The following is a 19,966-nucleotide window of genomic DNA, read 5'->3' as shown; positions in this document are numbered from 1 at the left end:
AGCACCCTCCGTACGCAGGCAATGAGGACGTCTGTCAGGTCGCAAGGGGAACAAAGTAACGTTCTCTCTCTCTCTCCCCCATTCAAACTCAGTCCACTCCTTTCACAACCACGACGCAACGTGCGTTCGGAGTGACGACCCATTTATGGACTTGAATACGGAGTTGAGCGCGCCCCCATAACTACTTGGTGTCAAACCTTTTTCTACTCCCCCACACGCGTAGTCCTGATGTAAAACATCACACTCGTGTGAAATGAGGGGCGCCCAGATTTTTGAGGGCCCCCAGCTCCTATATACTACAGCTTTTGTCCACACACGTCTCATATTTGCCATTGGCAATGAAAGGAGAAATTAGGTCAAATATATAGATTTGTGGCAACACAAACATTAAATGCCACCAGTGTGATTTTTTTTTATTACAAGATATATCAGCGAGATGCAGATTATTTACCCTAAACAAACATTATGTCCATTGGCTGGCACAAATTACATCATAATTACATAGCCCATGCCCAGTTTTGTGTGATCATGATGATGATTTGATTGAACCCATAGCGATGTGATTGGCTGAGCAAAGTAGGCCTACATATTGAGGATAAGATAGAGAGAAGAGATTTTTACCTCATGTACTTTAGAACATTTTACCTGTACTTTAGAACATTTTACCTGTACTTTGAGATTTGTGTACTTTTGGGGGCTATAGAGAGAGGGAGGTAGAGTGCAGTGGAATTAGGAGTCCTAATTGGCGGAGACCAATATTGGAAAATGGTCACAGGAAAAATGAAGAGACTAAATGAAGGACTAGTTACACTGGAAAGTGTATTTGGATGGCTGGTGCAAGGAGAAGTCACCACGCTAAATATCATAACTGAAGTTGTGGACATTGAAGTAATGCACATCAGCGTCGGAGAGGAACAGGCACTGTCAGATCAGTTACGCAACTTTGGGGAAATCGAATCCCTTGGAATCCACATGAAAGAAATGCATTCTGAGAAGGAAGACATGGCAGTGTATCCCAAGCCGTGCATATCCACGGCTTCCCAAGCCGTGCATGCCAAATCCCAGGCTGAGGAAGAAATGCCACTTGACAGTTTTCAAATCAGCCTCATGGTGGCGCTACAACAGGCCAAGTTGCGTCACACACACACACACACACACACACACACACACACACACACACACACACACACACACACACACACACACACACACACACACACACACACACACACACACACACACACACACAAAACCAAACAAACATGTTTAAATTACTCCTAAACATTTTGCCAAACATCACACACTCTCCTATCCTCATGGTGGAGACCTGTGCCCAGAAGGGCACTTTTTCTAGTTAATTTCTGCATCTCTTAGGGCCGATTTAACCATATAATGCATTTGGATGGCAAAAATGGCAGATCTGCAAGTTCAGTGTCTTGAATGAGATGTGCTGTGAGCCTTAATAATGATATTATTAAAATGAAATAAAGCTGTTGATACAGCCCCTCCTATATCCACCTTTAATGTCTGTCCACTACACAAACATTAATTCAGATTGAGATGAATGGAGAATGATACGTTATAGTGTATTGTACGTCATGATGACACGACGCAAATTGTGACAGCAATTGTGATGTGCATTGTAGCTTGCTTCTGAACTAATGATGCCTCTTTTTTATCAAATCAGATTCGGGGATGACATCAGAGTGGTGCCCAAGAGAAGCCTTGGTGACCTGGAGCCCCCACCCCTCCAATGTATATTTTTATGACCAAATCATTATTTTTATGATTTATTTTTATATGGGGCAGTCAATAAATGTTTATTCTCCCAATAAACATCTCTGAGGTCTTCTTTTCTGACACATATTTGGATATTTTTTTATACAGAAAGATAAAATATAGATTGTGTAATTTACATATAATAGGCTGGTTGCTATTATATTATTATTATTATTATTATTGTATTATTTATTATTGTATTATTATTATGTTCATACTGTTTACAGCACTTTAAAGAAGACAATAGGACAATGACCATTCACACCTAATCAGTGGGATTGAGCCATGCTGTGAGTGCTTATAGGCAGGAAGTGACACTCTGCCTTCAGATTCGATTCGATTCAGATTTGTTTGACCTTGAACTTGATGCCAACATTGTTCCACCTCCTCTTTCCCCTGTTTTTAGTAGGCTATTGTTAAACCGTATAGGAAATAAAATTAAATCTTAATTGCAAGCAAGAAGTTGTCCCGTCTGATGGTATTTGCACCGCTACAAGTTTTGGTGCCGAGACCCGGGAGAGAGATCTAAACAAGATCTATCTATCTATCTATCTATCTATGAATGAAGAAGCGAATACACAGACACCAGCCATGGCGGACATACAAAGAAACAAAAGATTACTGGGAGCAGTTCGAAGTGCTACGACCAGGTTGCTAATGCTAACGAAGATTGATCAAGACGAGATCGCAATGCAACGGCCTAATGTGGAGGTACTGGAGGAGTAGCCTACGAGAGACAAGTTTGGTGGAGTATGATCGGGAAATTGAAGGAGAATTGGAACTTGATCAACTGGATGAAGAAGTGAATAACTCACTGAAATACATGGATGCAATATGTGAGAGAAAGACGAGGATAAAACGCATTCTGAGGAGAAATGAGGAAGGAGAAATCGCATCCACGGCCTCGGGAAATACAGTGACAATTAAGACAGTCCGTCAAACTGCAAAAACTGACCATGGAGAGGTTCACTGGAGATGTGAGTCAATGGCAAAGCTTTTGGAGTCAATTTGAGACAGCAATAGACAAAAACACGAGTCTCAGTAAGTCTGATAAATTCACATATTTAAAGTCATTCTTAATTAAGTGGCACAACGGCTATGTAGTCGCGGGATTGGCTTTATCAGACCAGAACTAGAAAAAGTGCCCTTCTGGGCACAGGTCTCCACCAGGATAGGAATGTAGGACATTGCAGCTTGCCTTCATCTGGTGGTTGGATAAAAGGGCAACAAAAGTAAATAATATAACATCTAACAGTATATTAATAATGCTTAGTATAATGTTATAAAGATGAATGGCATGCATTATACAAATGGCATGTTATGGCCTCTAGGGAGTTGGCATACAAAGTTATCCACAGATCCGTGCAGTTAGAGGTAAAAACACTTTTCGGCCAGTTATAGTTGAAATTGTTCATGTGGCATTTCTTCCTCTGCCTAGTGGGAATGTGCGTGCACAATTTCACGGAAATCACGCGATGTGTTCATGATTTGCAGCATTTTGTTTGAAACTGAGCACTCCTGTGAACTTTGGAAGCCAATCTTAACCAATCAGGATGGAGTCTGAGAAATCTGAAGGACCTGTTTCGTTGAATGGCTCTAGAGAGACTGTGTACCAATTTGCGCGATGTTTGGACAAAATCTGTAGGTGTACTGTGCAAAAACTTGTTTTGCACAAAGCGGCCTCCTGGTGGCGCTATAACAGGCCGTTCTGGAAATTTTGGGGCAGAGGTTCATCGTTGGCATCCAGGGAGTATGTGTGCAAAATTTGGCATCGACCGGGTTAACGGTGCCAAAGCGGCCTCCTGGTGGCGCTATAACTATTAAGTGGCTAATTAAGTGGCACAACGGCTATGTAGTCGCGGGATTGGCTTTATCAGACCAGAACTAGAAAAAGTGCCCTTCTGGGCACAGGTCTCCACCAGGATAGGAATGTAGGACATTGCAGCTTGCCTTCATCTGGTGGTTGGATAAAAGGGCAACAAAAGTAAATAATATAACATCTAACAGTATATTAATAATGCTTAGTAATGTTATAAAGATGAATGGCATGCATTATACAAATGGCATGTTATGGCCTCTAGGGAGTTGGCATACAAAGTTATCCACAGATCCGTGCAGTTAGAGGTAAAAACACTTTTCGGCCAGTTATAGTTGAAATTGTTCATGTGGCATTTCTTCCTCTGCCTAGTGGGAATGTGCGTGCACAATTTCACGGAAATCACGCGATGTGTTCATGATTTGCAGCATTTTGTTTGAAACTGAGCACTCCTGTGAACTTTGGAAGCCAATCTTAACCAATCAGGATGGAGTCTGAGAAATCTGAAGGACCTGTTTCGTTGAATGGCTCTAGAGAGACTGTGTACCAATTTGCGCGATGTTTGGACAAAATCTGTAGGTGTACTGTGCAAAAACTTGTTTTGCACAAAGCGGCCTCCTGGTGGCGCTATAACAGGCCGTTCTGGAAATTTTGGGGCAGAGGTTCATCGTTGGCATCCAGGGAGTATGTGTGCAAAATTTGGCATCGACCGGGTTAACGGTGCCAAAGCGGCCTCCTGGTGGCGCTATAACTATTAAGTGGCTAATTAAGTGGCACAACGGCTATGTAGTCGCGGGATTGGCTTTATCAGACCAGAACTAGAAAAAGTGCCCTTCTGGGCACAGGTCTCCACCAGGATAGGAATGTAGGACATTGCAGCTTGCCTTCATCTGGTGGTTGGATAAAAGGGCAACAAAAGTAAATAATATAACATCTAACAGTATATTAATAATGCTTAGTAATGTTATAAAGATGAATGGCATGCATTATACAAATGGCATGTTATGGCCTCTAGGGAGTTGGCATACAAAGTTATCCACAGATCCGTGCAGTTAGAGGTAAAAACACTTTTCGGCCAGTTATAGTTGAAATTGTTCATGTGGCATTTCTTCCTCTGCCTAGTGGGAATGTGCGTGCACAATTTCACGGAAATCACGCGATGTGTTCATGATTTGCAGCATTTTGTCTTAACCAATCAGGATGGAGTCTGAGAAATCTGAAGGACCTGTTTCGTTGAATGGCTCTAGAGAGACTGTGTACCAATTTGCGCGATGTTTGGACAAAATCTGTAGGTGTACTGTGCAAAAACTTGTTTTGCACAAAGCGGCCTCCTGGTGGCGCTATAACAGGCCGTTCTGGAAATTTTGGGGCAGAGGTTCATCGTTGGCATCCAGGGAGTATGTGTGCAAAATTTGGCATCGACCGGGTTAACGGTGCCAAAGCGGCCTCCTGGTGGCGCTATAACAGGCCGTTCTGGAAATTTTGGGGCAGAGGTTCATCGTTGGCATCCAGGGAGTGTGTGTGCAAAATTTGGCATCGACCGGGTTAACGGTGCCGGAGATTAGCTGCTCACGGACACACACACGGACGGACACACGGACGGACGGAGTGCAAAACATACTCTCCACCCATGCCTTCGGCCTGGTGGAGACAATTATGACAATGCCATTAAAATGCTTAGCTGGTACATGTTTCCAACTCAAAGTTGTACTCCACTGGTCCTTGAGGGGGTACTTCCAGGTGGTCCCCATGGCTAATTGATGGAGTGTTGGTAACCAAATGGACCCTTATAGATCTTTAACTCTTGCCAGTGTAAAATAAATGGTTTCAAAGTTGATATACTGTAGCAGAATAGCAAAAACAAATCGGTTGTATGCTGAAAATAGCCCATCTACAGAGGTAGAAAGTAAGTACATTTACTGTACTTTTGACAGACAGACAGAAAATATAAACATGGAGTGAGATATCCACGCTTCTGGGCGAGATATCCACGCTTCGGGGGGAGATATCCACGCTTTCGGGGCGTGTTATCCACGGCTTTGCGTCGAGTTATCTTCCATTTTTGAAATTTCCGTGGTGACCGTTTTTCTTTTCGCGGGGGCGAGTTGGTAAAGGTGCGAGTCGTTTGGTATTCATGATGATAAGTAGGCTACGCCCCTCCGCTTCACATGGGTGTTGACCAGTATGAAGTACAAGCATAGAGTACAAGCAGTGAACTTTTATTAGATTATTACATTGAACTATAGCTATAATTAGCCTATATATAAGAACTATGGCAACACTAATAAATCCCTGTCTATTCAGCTGCTATAAGCTGCACTTGAAGCAAATCACCCCCATGTGCTATAATTAAAGGTCAAAATAGCAGGCTGCTGCCCTTGAGTGCAACAACAAAATTGTGCCTGGGGGGACTATGAGGGGCGGGGGGGACTATGGGGGGGGGGTAATGAATTTTGGTTTACAAGTGATGGTGCCAAGATCCTGGTCTCTAAACTGCCTCCCCCTGCCAGCCGGGGCGCCTGCTGGAGGGGAAAGGAACTGGTTGGAATAACGTGTTTCTTCCACGCGCTACGTCCAACCAGGGAAACTCCTCCCTGTCAGGTGTAAAGGAGCAACTTGGACACTCATGCATGAAGGAAGCATGAGTTCAAGTCCGTTGCTCTCCCCAGGTTGGCGGAGGGTGTGTAGAGCCCAGGATCACGTTAGATAATTGACACAGGGGCGAAAAATGGGTTACAAAAAATCGTGGGATATAAATTTAATTTAAAAAAAGAAGTGAGTCAATTGGGTTTGTGGAGAGAGGGTGCTTAGCCCCCCCTGGAGCCATCCGAGAGAGAGAGAGAGAGAGAGAGAGAGAGAGAGAGAGAGAGAGAGAGAGAGAGAGAGAGAGAGAGATGCATGCATGGGTGTTTATAGGCCTAAGTGGTGCGAGTGTGCACATAGAGATCCTGGCTAATACCACAGTGAAAGTTACAGACATGAGAGTTAGAATGGAGCAGGAATGAAATCCATCATTCTGGCCAAGTGCCAGCTGAGCCAGACAGCTATAGCACAAGTGATAACTCCGCCAGATTGTTCTCTAAACGGATATTGGCTCACATGGCCTTGGTGTGTCCTGAACGACACAGTGTTCCGCCTCAGTCTGTCTCAAATTGCTTGTGTCCTGAGGGATCAGTTTTCACAAAGGTGCCCATATGCTGTGTTAATTGCACACACAGTGATGTGGTTGTTATGAGCAATCTGCCAATCCTCTGTTGTTGTGATACTAATAACTCTCCTCTAACCTTGGGCACCACCACCATGTCAGCGTATACGAGTAGCTGCACGGAAATACTTGGTAGTTGAAGTATAGTATACTGTATAGGCAGAGGTGGACAGTAACTGAATAAATGTACTTAAGTACAGATTCTGTACTTAAGTACGTTACTGTCCACCTCTGACTGTAGGTACAGTGCTGGGATATGGGTTAAGCCTCATGCATATTACAACAGTAACACTGTCCAAATATCAGGACCAGGAGTTGGTCTTGGTTGAGGGATGTTGCTAAAACCCTGGTCATTTAGTTCAAATTGGTAGTTGTTTTCCTTCGAGTTAGAGTCATGAATGGAAGAATGAGCGGTATAATTGGACTAAAGAAAGAGTGCTGGTGTAACCATTTGGATTCAAACATATACAACTCCACCAAACATGTTTTTTAGAATCTCTCTATTGTAACCAGAAGAAACTCATTATCATATTGAATGTGGTGAAAATATTATGTCCTCTCTCTAAGTAAATATTCCCAATATCCCTCTCTACTATTTTCCGTCCCATTCTCCCTCTCTCTATCACTGTCTTTCACCCTCCCTCCCATCATGTAGACAATATATTATGCACCATGTATGTTCATCATATATGTGCCCACATTTTAACATATTTGTCCCCTGCCTTTAATTTGCAGTGATTGTGATGGTTGTGGTATTGCCTTGTTCTCTTATTGTTTCTTCTGAAGTTGGACTCTACTGCAGTAAAAGAAGGGCGTCACTATTATAAAGTTAGATAAAATGCCCCTCTGGCACATGTGTTCACCAAGACGGGTCAGGTTGTGGCCTCCTGGTGGCGGTGTAATAGGCCAATGTGAAAAGGGTGCCATTTCTTCTTAGTCTTGGATGGCAATTGGATGATTTGAGGCATTTTGTTCTAAAAATGTGTTTTGCACAAATCCATCTGTTGGTGGCGCTATAACAGGCCAATGTGAAAAGGGTGGGATATATTTCTCAGCCTAATAGGAAAGTCATTGAAAGATTTCACGTAAATTCCACGCTGCGTTCATGATTTGAGGCTTTTTGTTCAAAACGGGACAATCCTGCAAACTTTGAAAGCCAATGTTAGCCAATTCGGATGGAATATGAAATATCGGACAGATCAGTCTTGAACACATGACTATAGAGTGTGTAATGATTTATGGGATTTTTGGACAGAATCTGGAGGAGTAATATCCAAAAATGTGTTTTTCAAAAGTCAGCCTCCTGGTGGCGCTATAACAGGCCGTTCTGGACATTTTGGGGCAGAGGTTCATTGTTGGCATCCAGGGAGTGTCTGTGCAATTTGGCATCGACCGGGTTAATGGTGCCGGAGATTAGCTGGTAACAGACGGACGGACACACACACACACACACACACGCGGACGGAGTGCAAAACATACTCTCTCCCCATTCCTTCGGCCTGGTGGAGACAATAAACCACATTTAGGCTTGTGGCCATGGCTGCTCGAGTGTTCGTCCTCCATATGTGTCATCATGTGTTACTCAAGTTGACAAGGTTTGTTTCTCCAGGAGTTCCTGTGCTCTGTGAAAGCCCTGTCTCTATATTCTGCCTCCATTTTCTTTCACTCCATGTTCTTCTTGCACTGCAACTTGTTAATCTGAAAACTTGTTTTGAAAGCATGAGAGGGTAAAGTGACTATAGGGAGTGAATGGCGAAGAACATTAAGATGAGTGAGCAGAGGAAGTGTCTGAGTACACCCATTTACACAGCGAATCTTAGCTGGACTGTGTGGTGTTAAAATGGACAGAGCTGAGCAGAGTGACGTGCTAGCTCTAATGGCCCTTCTTCTATAGTAGTTAGTTGAAAAACAACTAGAAGCACTGGATGGGTATGTACAAGATTGGCCTTTTCACACAGGAAAGGCACCACATATGTGCCAGATAAGTAACATGAATGAATGGGGCTTCATCATTTGTATGAAAAGGAAAAAAAAGTGTCTTTATGTTGCGTTGGGCAACCATTGGCTACCAACAGTGTTGGTGTATTGTACACATCTTTAGAACTCTGCTGGATGGAACGCCATTCTAACAAAATATATGACCTCGACCGTGAGGTGCAATGCATTGCACATTTGTCCATCTCCCATACAACAGGTGTTCAATTAAGTTGAGATCTGGCTACTGCAGGGTCCATAGAACATGATTCATTTCACATCCTTTTCATACTCCATGATGCCGTGGACCTGATGCCCTGTGGACTGATTCGTCATCATGGAAGGGGCCACTCCCACCAGGATAACCCCCACTAGCATACAGCGTTCAGGCCCCCTCACTGTAGGTGTCAACATTCAGGCCTGTATCGTTCGCTTTGTGTGCCCCAGTTGCACTCCACCTGCAGAGAATATGGTGACTCATGGTGCTCTGTGCTCATGGTGCAATTAAAAAGCAAACGTTTCGGTCCACCATGAGCTATATGCTATAGCTATAGCACTGACGAAGGTCTGAGGACCGAAACGTTTGCTTTTTAATTGCACCATGAGCACAGAGCACCATGAGCACAGCATGATAAAATAAAATAAAAATATATTTTTCTAGGTGTCAGTCTAAGGAGTTTTATTTCTTTTTCTATACGGTGAGCGAGTCTTTTCCAGTCAAAGTTTTCCTTATGTTTTTGAGACCACCGCTACCGTAGTTAAGTTTGAAGAGAAAAAAAGGACGAAGAAAGGCGCAACAATTTTCTCAGTGCTTCATCTGACAAGATCCCATTTTGCCACATCTCTGTAGCGTGTAGACCAGATAGTGCCTATATGGTTTTTGCAACGCCGCACGCTAAAATGTGCATTTGTCTTTGTAATGAGGGGTCTATCTATGCACTGCAATTCTATTTTAAAATCCCTCTCTGTGTTCAATAGTTGTTGACAGGCTTTTCTTGCCAACAGTCCTGCATCAACAATTCAACATTCTCATTCATCTGTTTTTCCATAGCCTAGTACATACTGTATCACACTAATTCATCACCGTCATCGAATGTGAGCTTTTCTAAATGCATCATGTCACTTTATCATGGATCCAAAATTGAGGTGAGCCTGCTCATCATTTCAAGGCATGCTACAGTGCATGATACTATCTTAATTGCTTACATTTTCAAATAGTATACATACATGTATGGAAGCATCTGCATTCGTTATGTTTCTCCACTCATTTATTCATGTCTTTACCATATCACCTGTCATCTTGGTGTCAATGTTGGCCACTGGATGTCAGTATTGTTGCATACATTCTGGGTAGTGATTTTCTGTTTGCTAATCTCTTACAGTTTATTATATTTGACATGTTTATTTTTTTTGCAAAGTCCAAGCGCAGAATTACACAATAACTATCATTTACACATATATTTCTGGATAGTTAGTTCACCTGCACACAAATATCTTCACAGCAAAATGAAAATAATCCAAGTTGTGAACTCTAAACTCTAAACATAGTTTCCCTATATAGGTTACTGTACACATAAGAAGATTTCATGGTATTCTTTATAACTTAAAAACACTGTACTAGCTATATTGATCTGTAAACGGTTGTCCCTGCTTGACTCACAATAAAATGTCCCTTTTCAAAATCTGCGGCGCACATATTTGTAGGAACAACCTGCATGACTGTAGGCGTCACTGAGGCTTTACGGGAGTAGTGAGATAGTGGATGAACAGGTTTGTCAGAGAACACTGACAACAGCTTCTCTCAGAGGCTGTTTCCAGCTGTTGCGTGTCAAGGTACTGAGGTCATTTCACCGAGACATGGAGCAGGCAATGGAAGAGCTTCTTCCTTGTTCTGAGAGAAGAGGCGGTACTTGTTTGGCAAGAATCCGCCCAAAGCTATACAAGGGTGAAACAGCGAGGCACGTGGCCCCTGTGGCGTCTGTAGCCAGGTGTGATGGGTTGTAAATGTCTCTCTCTTTGTCTCTATCCCCCTGCAGCCCCTCTCAGTACCAATACAGGTCCTTCTTGTCTCGCCCTGAAAGAAGTGAAACAAGTATGAAGAATTTTAAAATGGAATGGAACCCCTCTGGATGAACTTCAGTGGCGTGGACAGACATTTAGAGGGGCAGGTGCTCAAGTGGAACCGTCCGGTTGCCTTAATAGTGTGAGATTTATAGATTTTGGGGCATAAATAATATATTAGAATTGATCAATGTCACCATGGTCCACATACTGTACACTGTACAAAAATGCACCCCCTAGTGTCTATCTGTGCACGCCACTGATGAACTTAACAGGAGCCTAAACTCAACATGGTGAGAGTGAGCGTCTTTGTAAACCTTTGGAACAAAATCTGAGTGAGTCGGACCTACCGGTTTCAAAGCCTACAGCCGGGTCCACGGGATCCCTGTACCCTGGAGGGGCCGTCGTCCAGCTGGGCAGCAGGTCTGTCTTGGAGCCCGAGCCCATGCTTTGGCCCACCTCCGCTCGGTCACTGTGTAGCAGGTTGAGCAAAGAATTGGCGTACTGCTGTCCAACTCCGCTCAGTCCGAACCCTTCGGGGGAGAGGGAGTACGGCATGGGGGACAGACCTGGATGCCTGGTGGGGAAGGAGGGCCAGGGGCCGGGGAGGTTGTCCGCGGGGCCAAGCGGAAGGACAGAGTGGGGCTCCTTATTGGGGCTGCTCAGCTGATGGCTTCCGGAGGCGGACTGAAACTGCGCTTCGGAGTATGAGGTGGACGGAGCAATGCTCCACTGGCAGGACGTTGCTTGTTCTGGAAGGGAACAGAGAAAGGACAGTAGTACTGTATAGTGGGAATATGATCTGTTGTACTCAGTGGTGGAAAAAGTAGGCTACTCAATTGTTTTACTTAAGTAAAAGTACCAATACTGCAATTTAGAACTAGTTTAGAAAGTAAAAGTATGGAATTGAAAATGTACTTGAGTAAAAGTGGTGGACAGGTCAGGAGGAGCCGGGATTGGAACCGCCGACCCAGGGATCATTGGACGACCTGCTCTATCTCCTGAGCTACAGCCGACCATGCCTGTGGCTTCATTTAGCCTCAAAGGAAAAAGACTACAACGGAGAACAGTTTATAGCTCACATGCCTTTTTTGTGCTTTATCCTATTGACAGATCTGTACTGTAAATATGCTATTTTCGTGTACAGGTCAGTCAGACAGACAATATTGTGGGCTGTTGTAGAGACAGTGTTAAAGTCATTAAGTACATTTACTCAAGTACTGTACTCTCTTCAGTATTTCCAAATATTGTGCTTTTACTGCACTACAATTATTTGAAAACTTTAGTTAGGCTACTAGTTACCTATGTATATTATTAATATTATAAAACATACAGGCCTACATTAACCACTTCAGTCCTATTGGCCATTTGAAAATACCCGACCTTTGTAGATCTGCTATTTTCTTTTTTTTTTTAAGATATTTCTTTGCGGCTTACGCCTTTTATTGATTTTTGAAGGGACAGACAGTAGGCTGACAGGAAACGGGAGAGAGATGGGGGGATGACATGCAGTAAAGGCCGTGTCGGGTCCGGGAGTCGAACCCGCGGCACACTGCGACTTGATTACCAGTCCGGTGCCCAGACCGTTACGCTACGGCCTGGGCCAGATCTGCTATTTTCAAAGATCTTATCTTTTTAATAAAATTATAATTTCTTTATTTTATAAACTAAGGTTTCAATCAAGGGTACACTTTACCAATACCTTTGTGCTTTTACTCAAGTATTTTCCGGGCCTACATTCATTGCAGTATTGGTACTGTAAAACATGCGAGTATAGTACAGTATGTGAGTTCCACCACTTGCACGCACCTGTTTTGACAGCCTTGCGGTTCTTTTTGCTCCTCCCCGGGGGAGCTCCAGCTGCCTTGGCCTTGCAGGACTTGCTGAGGGCGCGGGTGAAGTGTGCGTCCACCATGCTGCCTATGTCCCCCTGGAAGTATGTCAGGACGATGCTCTGGGAATGGTCCTCCACCTTTACCGTTATGGGGTTCCCCGAGTGGTCTGCCATATGTCAGCTCTCACTGGGAAACTAGATTCAGATAAACAGACACAAAATGTTATATCAAATATAAAGCTGATAAACTCTTAAAATGTAATAAAAACATTCATTAAAGAAATTTAATAAATAAGGTTCAAACGAGAACTTCTTGGTGCGTTGATGTTTTGGTCTTACACATACATTTGTATACGAAGAAGACATTTCACGTACATGTTTCTAACGTTTATAGATGATTTATATGGTTACAGAACTACTTATTTTCTTGTTGTTTTGCAAAGCACCCAAGTGACATTTTAATTCAGTAAGTTCACACAACTTAACTCTGTTACCATACTGGACCACTTGGAGGCATGCTCATTTTATGTGGAGCCACACTGCAGATTTTAAAATAACCTTACATCAAAATCAAAGTTCCTTTCTGTGTGGGTAATATACTGACTGATTCCCTCCCGGAATCTGACACAATTCATGAACTCAATCTATTCTAGGACAGAGGTACGTCCGTGGCTATCTGAAAACAAGAGAGAGCTGCAAATATTCCTTTACAAATATGAAATGCCACAACATTGTTAGTTATATTTAAGACATATATTGTGTTGTTCAACTACTGTACATCTAGCTATATCCATTGCATGGTGCCAATAAAAAGTTATTCTACAATGGAATTATCACTTTCACAAACACATTCAAAAATCAACAGTTTATGATTAGTATTAGGCCTACATAGTAAAATCGTCAGTGTTCCCTTACCTGACCAGGCAATTTCTATTCAAGGATGACCAAGGACCACGTCCTTGGATTGACCAGCTGATCAAAGCAGGTGTACTTGCTTACATGAGCGAGAGCCAAAATTTGAATAAATGTCCCTTGACTTCGACGTGGACATCAATCGAATCCATTAGATTGAAATAATCAGTTTCTGTCTGCGTTCTTTCCTCTCCCTTCCTTCAGCAGACCAGACCTCGGTTGGTTGAACCTGCACCGTTCTGGCCAGACTGTTTGATTTTGCTAGACGTGGAGGGCGTGATGCTTCATGGCAGGTATGAACAGAATGCCACCCAGCCGGTTCCGCCATGGCAGAATAACCTGAATGACACCTTATAAAAAACCCTCAGTGTCACACTGCCATAATGTTATGCTCTGTTTTACAACACTGACTGAAGAGACTCAGTTACAATAGCGTAGAAAATATTTGTATTATTTACAGAGGAAGCCTTTTTCTAACTTACAATTCCTACTGTGTTTGGTATTCACTTGATGATACTGGACGTCAGATAAAGAAAAGAATGTGTGTGTGTGAAGAAATAATTATACGTACTTACACCAATTTGGACAATGTTTGGTCTCTATCCTATTCAGTAAAACAATGTGGTAGCATGTACAGTAAGTTATAGCCACATAACTTGCATTTTCTTTAATGTAAATCAATTATTAGACATTTGCATGTCTAATAATGAATACCCTAATAAATGTGTGATGGGATGATGTACATTTGCACATAATGGAATTTGCACATACCATCCTAACAATTAGGAGCAGTTTTTTTTTGTTCAGTATCTTGCTTAATTACACTAGGTTACTACACTACGCCAGAAGATTGTAAATGACCTGGGGGTTGTTCCCAAACAGATCTGTACCTCCTGAGCCACAGTCGCCCATATCAAACAGCAATGTAAGACAATGTTTCCATGAAAATGATTTGTAGTTTTTACGCATATGAACAGACGCCTTTAAATCATTTGAAAACATATGTTTAAAGGATCCACTCCTTTAAGGAGCCACTCAAAATGTATTTTATTCATAATTATCTTTTATTTTTTACTAAACCAAAAATAAACTGAAGCTACAAAGCAACTGTAAGCAGACTTGATGCTCAGTGAAATGTAACCATGTGCTTGTGTTGCAGAAAAAAAACATACTTTTTCTGTTGATTTAAGATGGTAAATGCTAGCTAGAGACATGAACCTTCAGGAATACTGTGTATGTGCAAACTCAGACTGGGGAAAACTTTCCTAGTCAGCCAGATGGTAGCGCTGTTCAAATGTTCAACTATATATCTAAGTCCTGCACCATTAAAAAGGGTATCTTTGAAAAACAAAGAAAAGACAATGGTCTGTCCTGATGAAGGTCTAATCGACCGAAACGTCAACATTTTGGCAAGTGTCTGACAGTGTGCGGGACCGCCTTCTTTGTTTTTCACCCTTTTTAATATATGCTCTATTGCCCTACGCACCTGTCACTAGCCTTCTGATGTGTGCATCGGCCTTTTGCTAAATTAGTCCTGCACGATAAATGCAATTGAGATGAAAATTGGTATGCATATTAAAACATGTAATTTTGATTACAATCAAATTAACATTATAAGGCTGGGCGGGAACCCCTTTTGGTGTTAGCATTACGTTATGCTTTAGCTATTAAAAAATATCAGATCTACAAGCTCATAGCGCGCCACCGAGTGGCGCGCTACGAGCTTGTAGGTCTGCTATTTTTGAAAAATCGAAGAACGACTGACATAGAAACATGGCTTTTTCAGAAAACTATCATTTTCAAACAGACATTTTTAGAATCTGATCTTGGGTCAGAATGGGTTAATCATTCCGGCAGTGCTGTCAGTGCTGAATCGGTGGACAAGTTGGAGATCTTCCTGGTGGTGGACAAGTTGGAGATCTTCCTGGTGGTGGAGGAGTTGTTGGAATCCATGGAATGGACTAGTTGGTTGTGTTTGGATCGCCCTCCCTGACTCAAAGACTGGCTCCAGCCTGAATACACACAGGGGACATAACGACAACGATTCACCTTGAAAACACTGTGTGATTGTGGCCTGGGGTTATTGTAATTAGTACAATTGAATAAGAACTCAAAAATGGGAACTCATATCTCAGGGGAGTTACTATAGTAGCACAATGTGCCTGCATATTCGACCCTTTGAAAGGTCACATTCCATTCCTAGATGTCGAGAATTTTACCTGGAACAATCTGTATGTCATTACAGCAGTTTGAATTCATTCAATATTCAGGTCAGGATTGTCGCAGGGTGCCCTTCCCATACTGCCCCAGGCAAACACAGTATACAGTAGGTACCTGAGTAGTCAGTCAGTCTGAACAGTATACAGTAGGTACCTGAGTAGTCAGTCAGTCTGAACTGGCCGCAGCACAGGTGGATTCTCCATTGTTTCCGCACGTTCTCTTTCATCAGACAGTGGAACACAAAAATAAAGAAACCTGAAATGCACAAGCATTTATAGCATAAGCATACTAGACTTCAATATTCACCATGAAGCAAACCAAAATATATCTCACTTCCCAACACATACACATAGTATGCAGTGTGCTGCAATTAATTGCAGCACACTGATTAGTGTTGCTTGATTGGTGTCACACAATGATAATGAGTTGAGTTTGGGGCTGTCAGGATTTAGAAGACATTTGTAGAATCGTTCAAAATGCTAGCGGCAAATTTGCCTTGAAATTGAGAATCATAATTGATTCTATATATTTTTTTACTTGATTCGTATTTGAGTAGGATATTGTGAGACTCTTCCCATGCTCTGCTCTTTACCCTGCAGGCTGTTGAGGATGGCAAACATGTAGAGCAGAGTCACCCTGACCGCGGCCGGCCCCTGGGCAAAGAGGGCCAGGGGCCACGTCAGTCCCAAGAGCACGGTGAGACCGGCCACCGATCTCAGGTGGTGGAGGAAGCCACGGCTTTTCCCCGCCGGATTGTTGGCCTTCATCCTCCTGATCTGCACCAGGACCACGACGAACACGCTGACGTTGCACAGCAGGACGAGCAGGACGTACGCCACCACCGTCACGTAGAAGAACGCGTCGTCATTCTGGAGCCAGCAGCTGGTGGGGATAGGAGGAGAGCAGGGGATGAATGGTAAATGGTGCATTTATATATAGCGCCTTTATCCAAGGCGCTTTATATGGATTGTGCATTACATTCACCCATTCACACGCACATTCACACACCGATGGCAGGTGAAACCATGCAAGGCAACAACTAGCACATCAGGGGAGCAATTAGGGGTTCAGAATCTTGATCAAGGACACTTCGACACTAACTCTGGGGGAGCCGGGGTTCGAGCTGGCAACCTTGCGGTTACCATCCAGCCACTCTACCCCTGAGCCACCACCGCCCTAAAACTTTCACAAGCTTTAATTTGACTCTGTTTTATCCCGGTCTCAGACACTGGAGAGTGCTTATTTATTGTTTGTGTGGAACCACCTGGCTTCGAACCCCACGTCTCCCCGGCATAGACCCCGGCATTCAGTCAAAGGGAACCCCCCCTGGCCGAGGGAGATATGTATATTCACATTCACTGTCTGACTTCTCCAGGGGGTAACATGAACCCAGTTGAGCCCACCTGTATTTGAACCCTGATCTCTCATGTGGGATAAAACGTCAGCCGAAAGGCAATTCCCCATGGCTACGACTGGGCTATACTCTGCTGCATTCACTTATTTGCTTGTTTGATCAATAGCTTGAAATACAGACAACAGAAGCATAGTTGGTCCATTTCTACATCCAGTGTATTACTCTAATCATGCAAATTAGTGTCATTGCTTAAGTCATGAAAAATATCCAACCTGTTTTGGTCTTAGTCTTAATTCAGAACTGGAAGTAGGTGCATGGTCTTGACTATAGGCCAGCTACAGTATACTTACAGAACTGGAAGTAGGTGCATATGGTCTTGACTATAGGCCAGCTACAGTATACTTACAGAACTGGAAGTAGGTGCATATGGTCTTGACTATAGGCCAGCTACAGTATACTTACAGAACTGGAAGTAGGTGCATATGGTCTTGACTATAGGCCAGCTACAGTATACTTACATAACTGGGAGTAGGTGCATGGTCTTGACTATAGGCCAGCTACAGTATACTTACATAACTGGGAGTAGGTGCATGGTCTTGACTATAGGCCAGCTACAGTATACTTACATAACTGGGAGTAGGTGCATATGGTCTTGACTATAGGCCAGCTACAGTATACTTACATAACTGGGAGTAGGTGCATATGGTCTTGACTATAGGCCAGCTACAGTATACTTACATAACTGGGAGTAGGTGCATGGTCTTGACTATAGGCCAGCTACAGTATACTTACATAACTGGGAGTAGGTGCATGGTCTTGACTATAGGCCAGCTACAGTATACTTACAATTGTTCTGAGCTTTGAAACGTATGAAGAACTTCACTAGAGTTGTGTGGCACAGCTTGACCATAGACATCTTTATCTATGATTAATACCAGGATGACGATGACCAGCGGAATACCTGTGAAGACACCAGAAAGTACATTTACTCAAGTACTGTACTTAAGTACAATTGTGAGGTATTTTTTACTTTTAAGTATTTCAAAATGTCAATACTTTTGCTTCTACTCCACCACATCTCAGAGGGAAATATAGTACCGGTACTTACTCCACTACCATTATTTGAAAGCTTGAGTTACTTTGAAGTAACTAGTAACTAACTTCAATATAGGTCTTTCACTTAGTATTCCTACATTGATACTTACAAAAAAATGTGAGTACCTACTACCTACTTCTTCCACCACTGGAAGACACACTGTTTCACTCAGATTGCCATTGCTCTGAGGAAAAAGGTTATGATTTGCTGTCTTTTTGGTCCATGACCAGCTCCATTCAGTAAAGAAACATTGTGTTGCTTTTTACATTTGTATTTCTGTTTACCTTAGAAGGGCTTTGAATACTTTATTGTGAAGGTGGCTACCAGTGCCATTATTCTGAAAACTCTTTGTATTTAATGCGAGTCACTTCCTGTTTGCACCATTTTGATGCAGCAGTGCACACACTGCACAGAGAGCACAGGCTGTTCAGAGCTGTGAGCCTAGAATCCCATCTAACACACATGGAAGCATTTTAGAGGCAATGCCGTAAGTTGTGGTGTTGTTTTCAGTTATGTTGACTTTCTGTACAACTTTGTGACTTTTTGTACATGTTTATTTGTAAGAAGAAAAGTTATTTCTTTAACAATGTTTGCTGCTGTTTGGTGTTTGCAGAGCATAGTAGCCTAGAGTGCACAGGTGTAGGGCATCCTGCTAATTGCCTTGATTTGTGTGCATGTATGTCATTTAGCTACTCACCTGTTTTCTTTTTACTGTGAAATGATGTCGATTAAGAACAAACCCTGAATGTTTGTATTATTATTTTGCAGTTTTCACCGTCATGTTGATGAGGAATTAAGAGCAACAGTAAATGGTCCACAAATTCAGCTGAATGGAACCAACCCATCCTGGCCTGTAACTTACCCCATCCCAGGGCACAGAACTTGAGCATGTAGAATGGCACATAGACATTGAAGACTTTGACGAGGGCGAAGTACATGTGGACGGCCTCCACGCCCATCCAGGTGAAGGACGCCAGGAGGAAGTAGTGGAGTGTGGCGGCGGTGAAGATGCACAGGCCGTAACTGGGGAAGGACGCGAGCCAGGAGTCTAGCAGGAAGACCATGTTCAGACCCAGGAGAGCAGTGGACAGGTTGATGAGGATCTTTGAAGGATAGTCCCGACGCAGCTTCCTACAATGAGGTGAGAGCCATACAGAAAACACAGTTAGGCCTATATATTTTTGAGGGTATTTGTTTTTAGTTAAACAAACATTAATAACGCCATTGATAATGGACAGAGTTTAATGTTTGTTTAGTCACTAACAAACATTAAATGCCATTAACAAAGAGTTTTTAATGTTTGTTTTATCTGTTTGTTTTACATCAACATTACATCAGCTAATCATAGCAACATGAGTTAGACTTTAATATATTAGCGCCCCTCACTTCACACAGGTGTGATTTTTGAGGGGCCGTAGCCTCTCCTATATACAGCTTTAATGTTTGTTTTTCAACGATGCTTGTTTAAAACACCATAGACAATGAAGAGAAATGTTATGTTTGTGTTGAGGACTAAAACAAACATTATGTTGTAATTTATCATTTATGTAAGATAAGAGCGCCCCTCACTTCACACGGATGTGATTTTTACTATAACTACTTATGCGCTGTTTTATAGTTTGTTGTATGACAGTGGCATAAGAAAATAGCAATCATCAGAAAATAGCAATCAATAGCACAATCACAACACACGTGTTGTGATGTGGTGCATTGTG

General features: G+C 42.7%; 2 protein-coding genes across 2 annotated transcripts in view; one reads left to right on the top strand and one right to left on the bottom strand.

Moving 5' to 3' along the window:
* Positions 1–9,905: 9,905 nt before the first annotated feature.
* Positions 9,906–13,815, bottom strand: vgll1 (vestigial like family member 1). The gene is made up of 4 exons (XM_083785328.1): positions 13,585–13,815; positions 12,645–12,864; positions 11,186–11,587; positions 9,906–10,848 (listed from the first exon to the last, which is right to left on the bottom strand). The coding sequence occupies exons 2-4, from the start codon at positions 12,841–12,843 to the stop codon at positions 10,817–10,819; spliced, it is 633 nt and encodes a 210-aa protein (XP_083641454.1). The 5' UTR covers positions 12,844–12,864; positions 13,585–13,815; the 3' UTR covers positions 9,906–10,816.
* Positions 13,816–18,672: 4,857 nt separating this feature from the next.
* The window catches only part of LOC310873910 (matrix-remodeling-associated protein 5), a 75,889-nt gene continuing 74,595 nt past the window's right edge, over positions 18,673–19,966 (top strand). The window contains exons 1-2 of the mRNA XM_083786494.1: positions 18,673–18,738; positions 19,020–19,392. The gene's annotated coding sequence lies outside the window, so the exon portion shown is untranslated. The remainder of the gene's footprint in view (positions 18,739–19,019; positions 19,393–19,966) is intronic.

This window comes from Protomyctophum parallelum (genome assembly GCF_964188405.1).
Source record: "Protomyctophum parallelum genome assembly, chromosome: 16".
NCBI lineage: Eukaryota > Metazoa > Chordata > Actinopteri > Myctophiformes > Myctophidae > Protomyctophum > Protomyctophum parallelum.
This window is presented reverse-complemented; position numbering and strand designations above follow the sequence as displayed.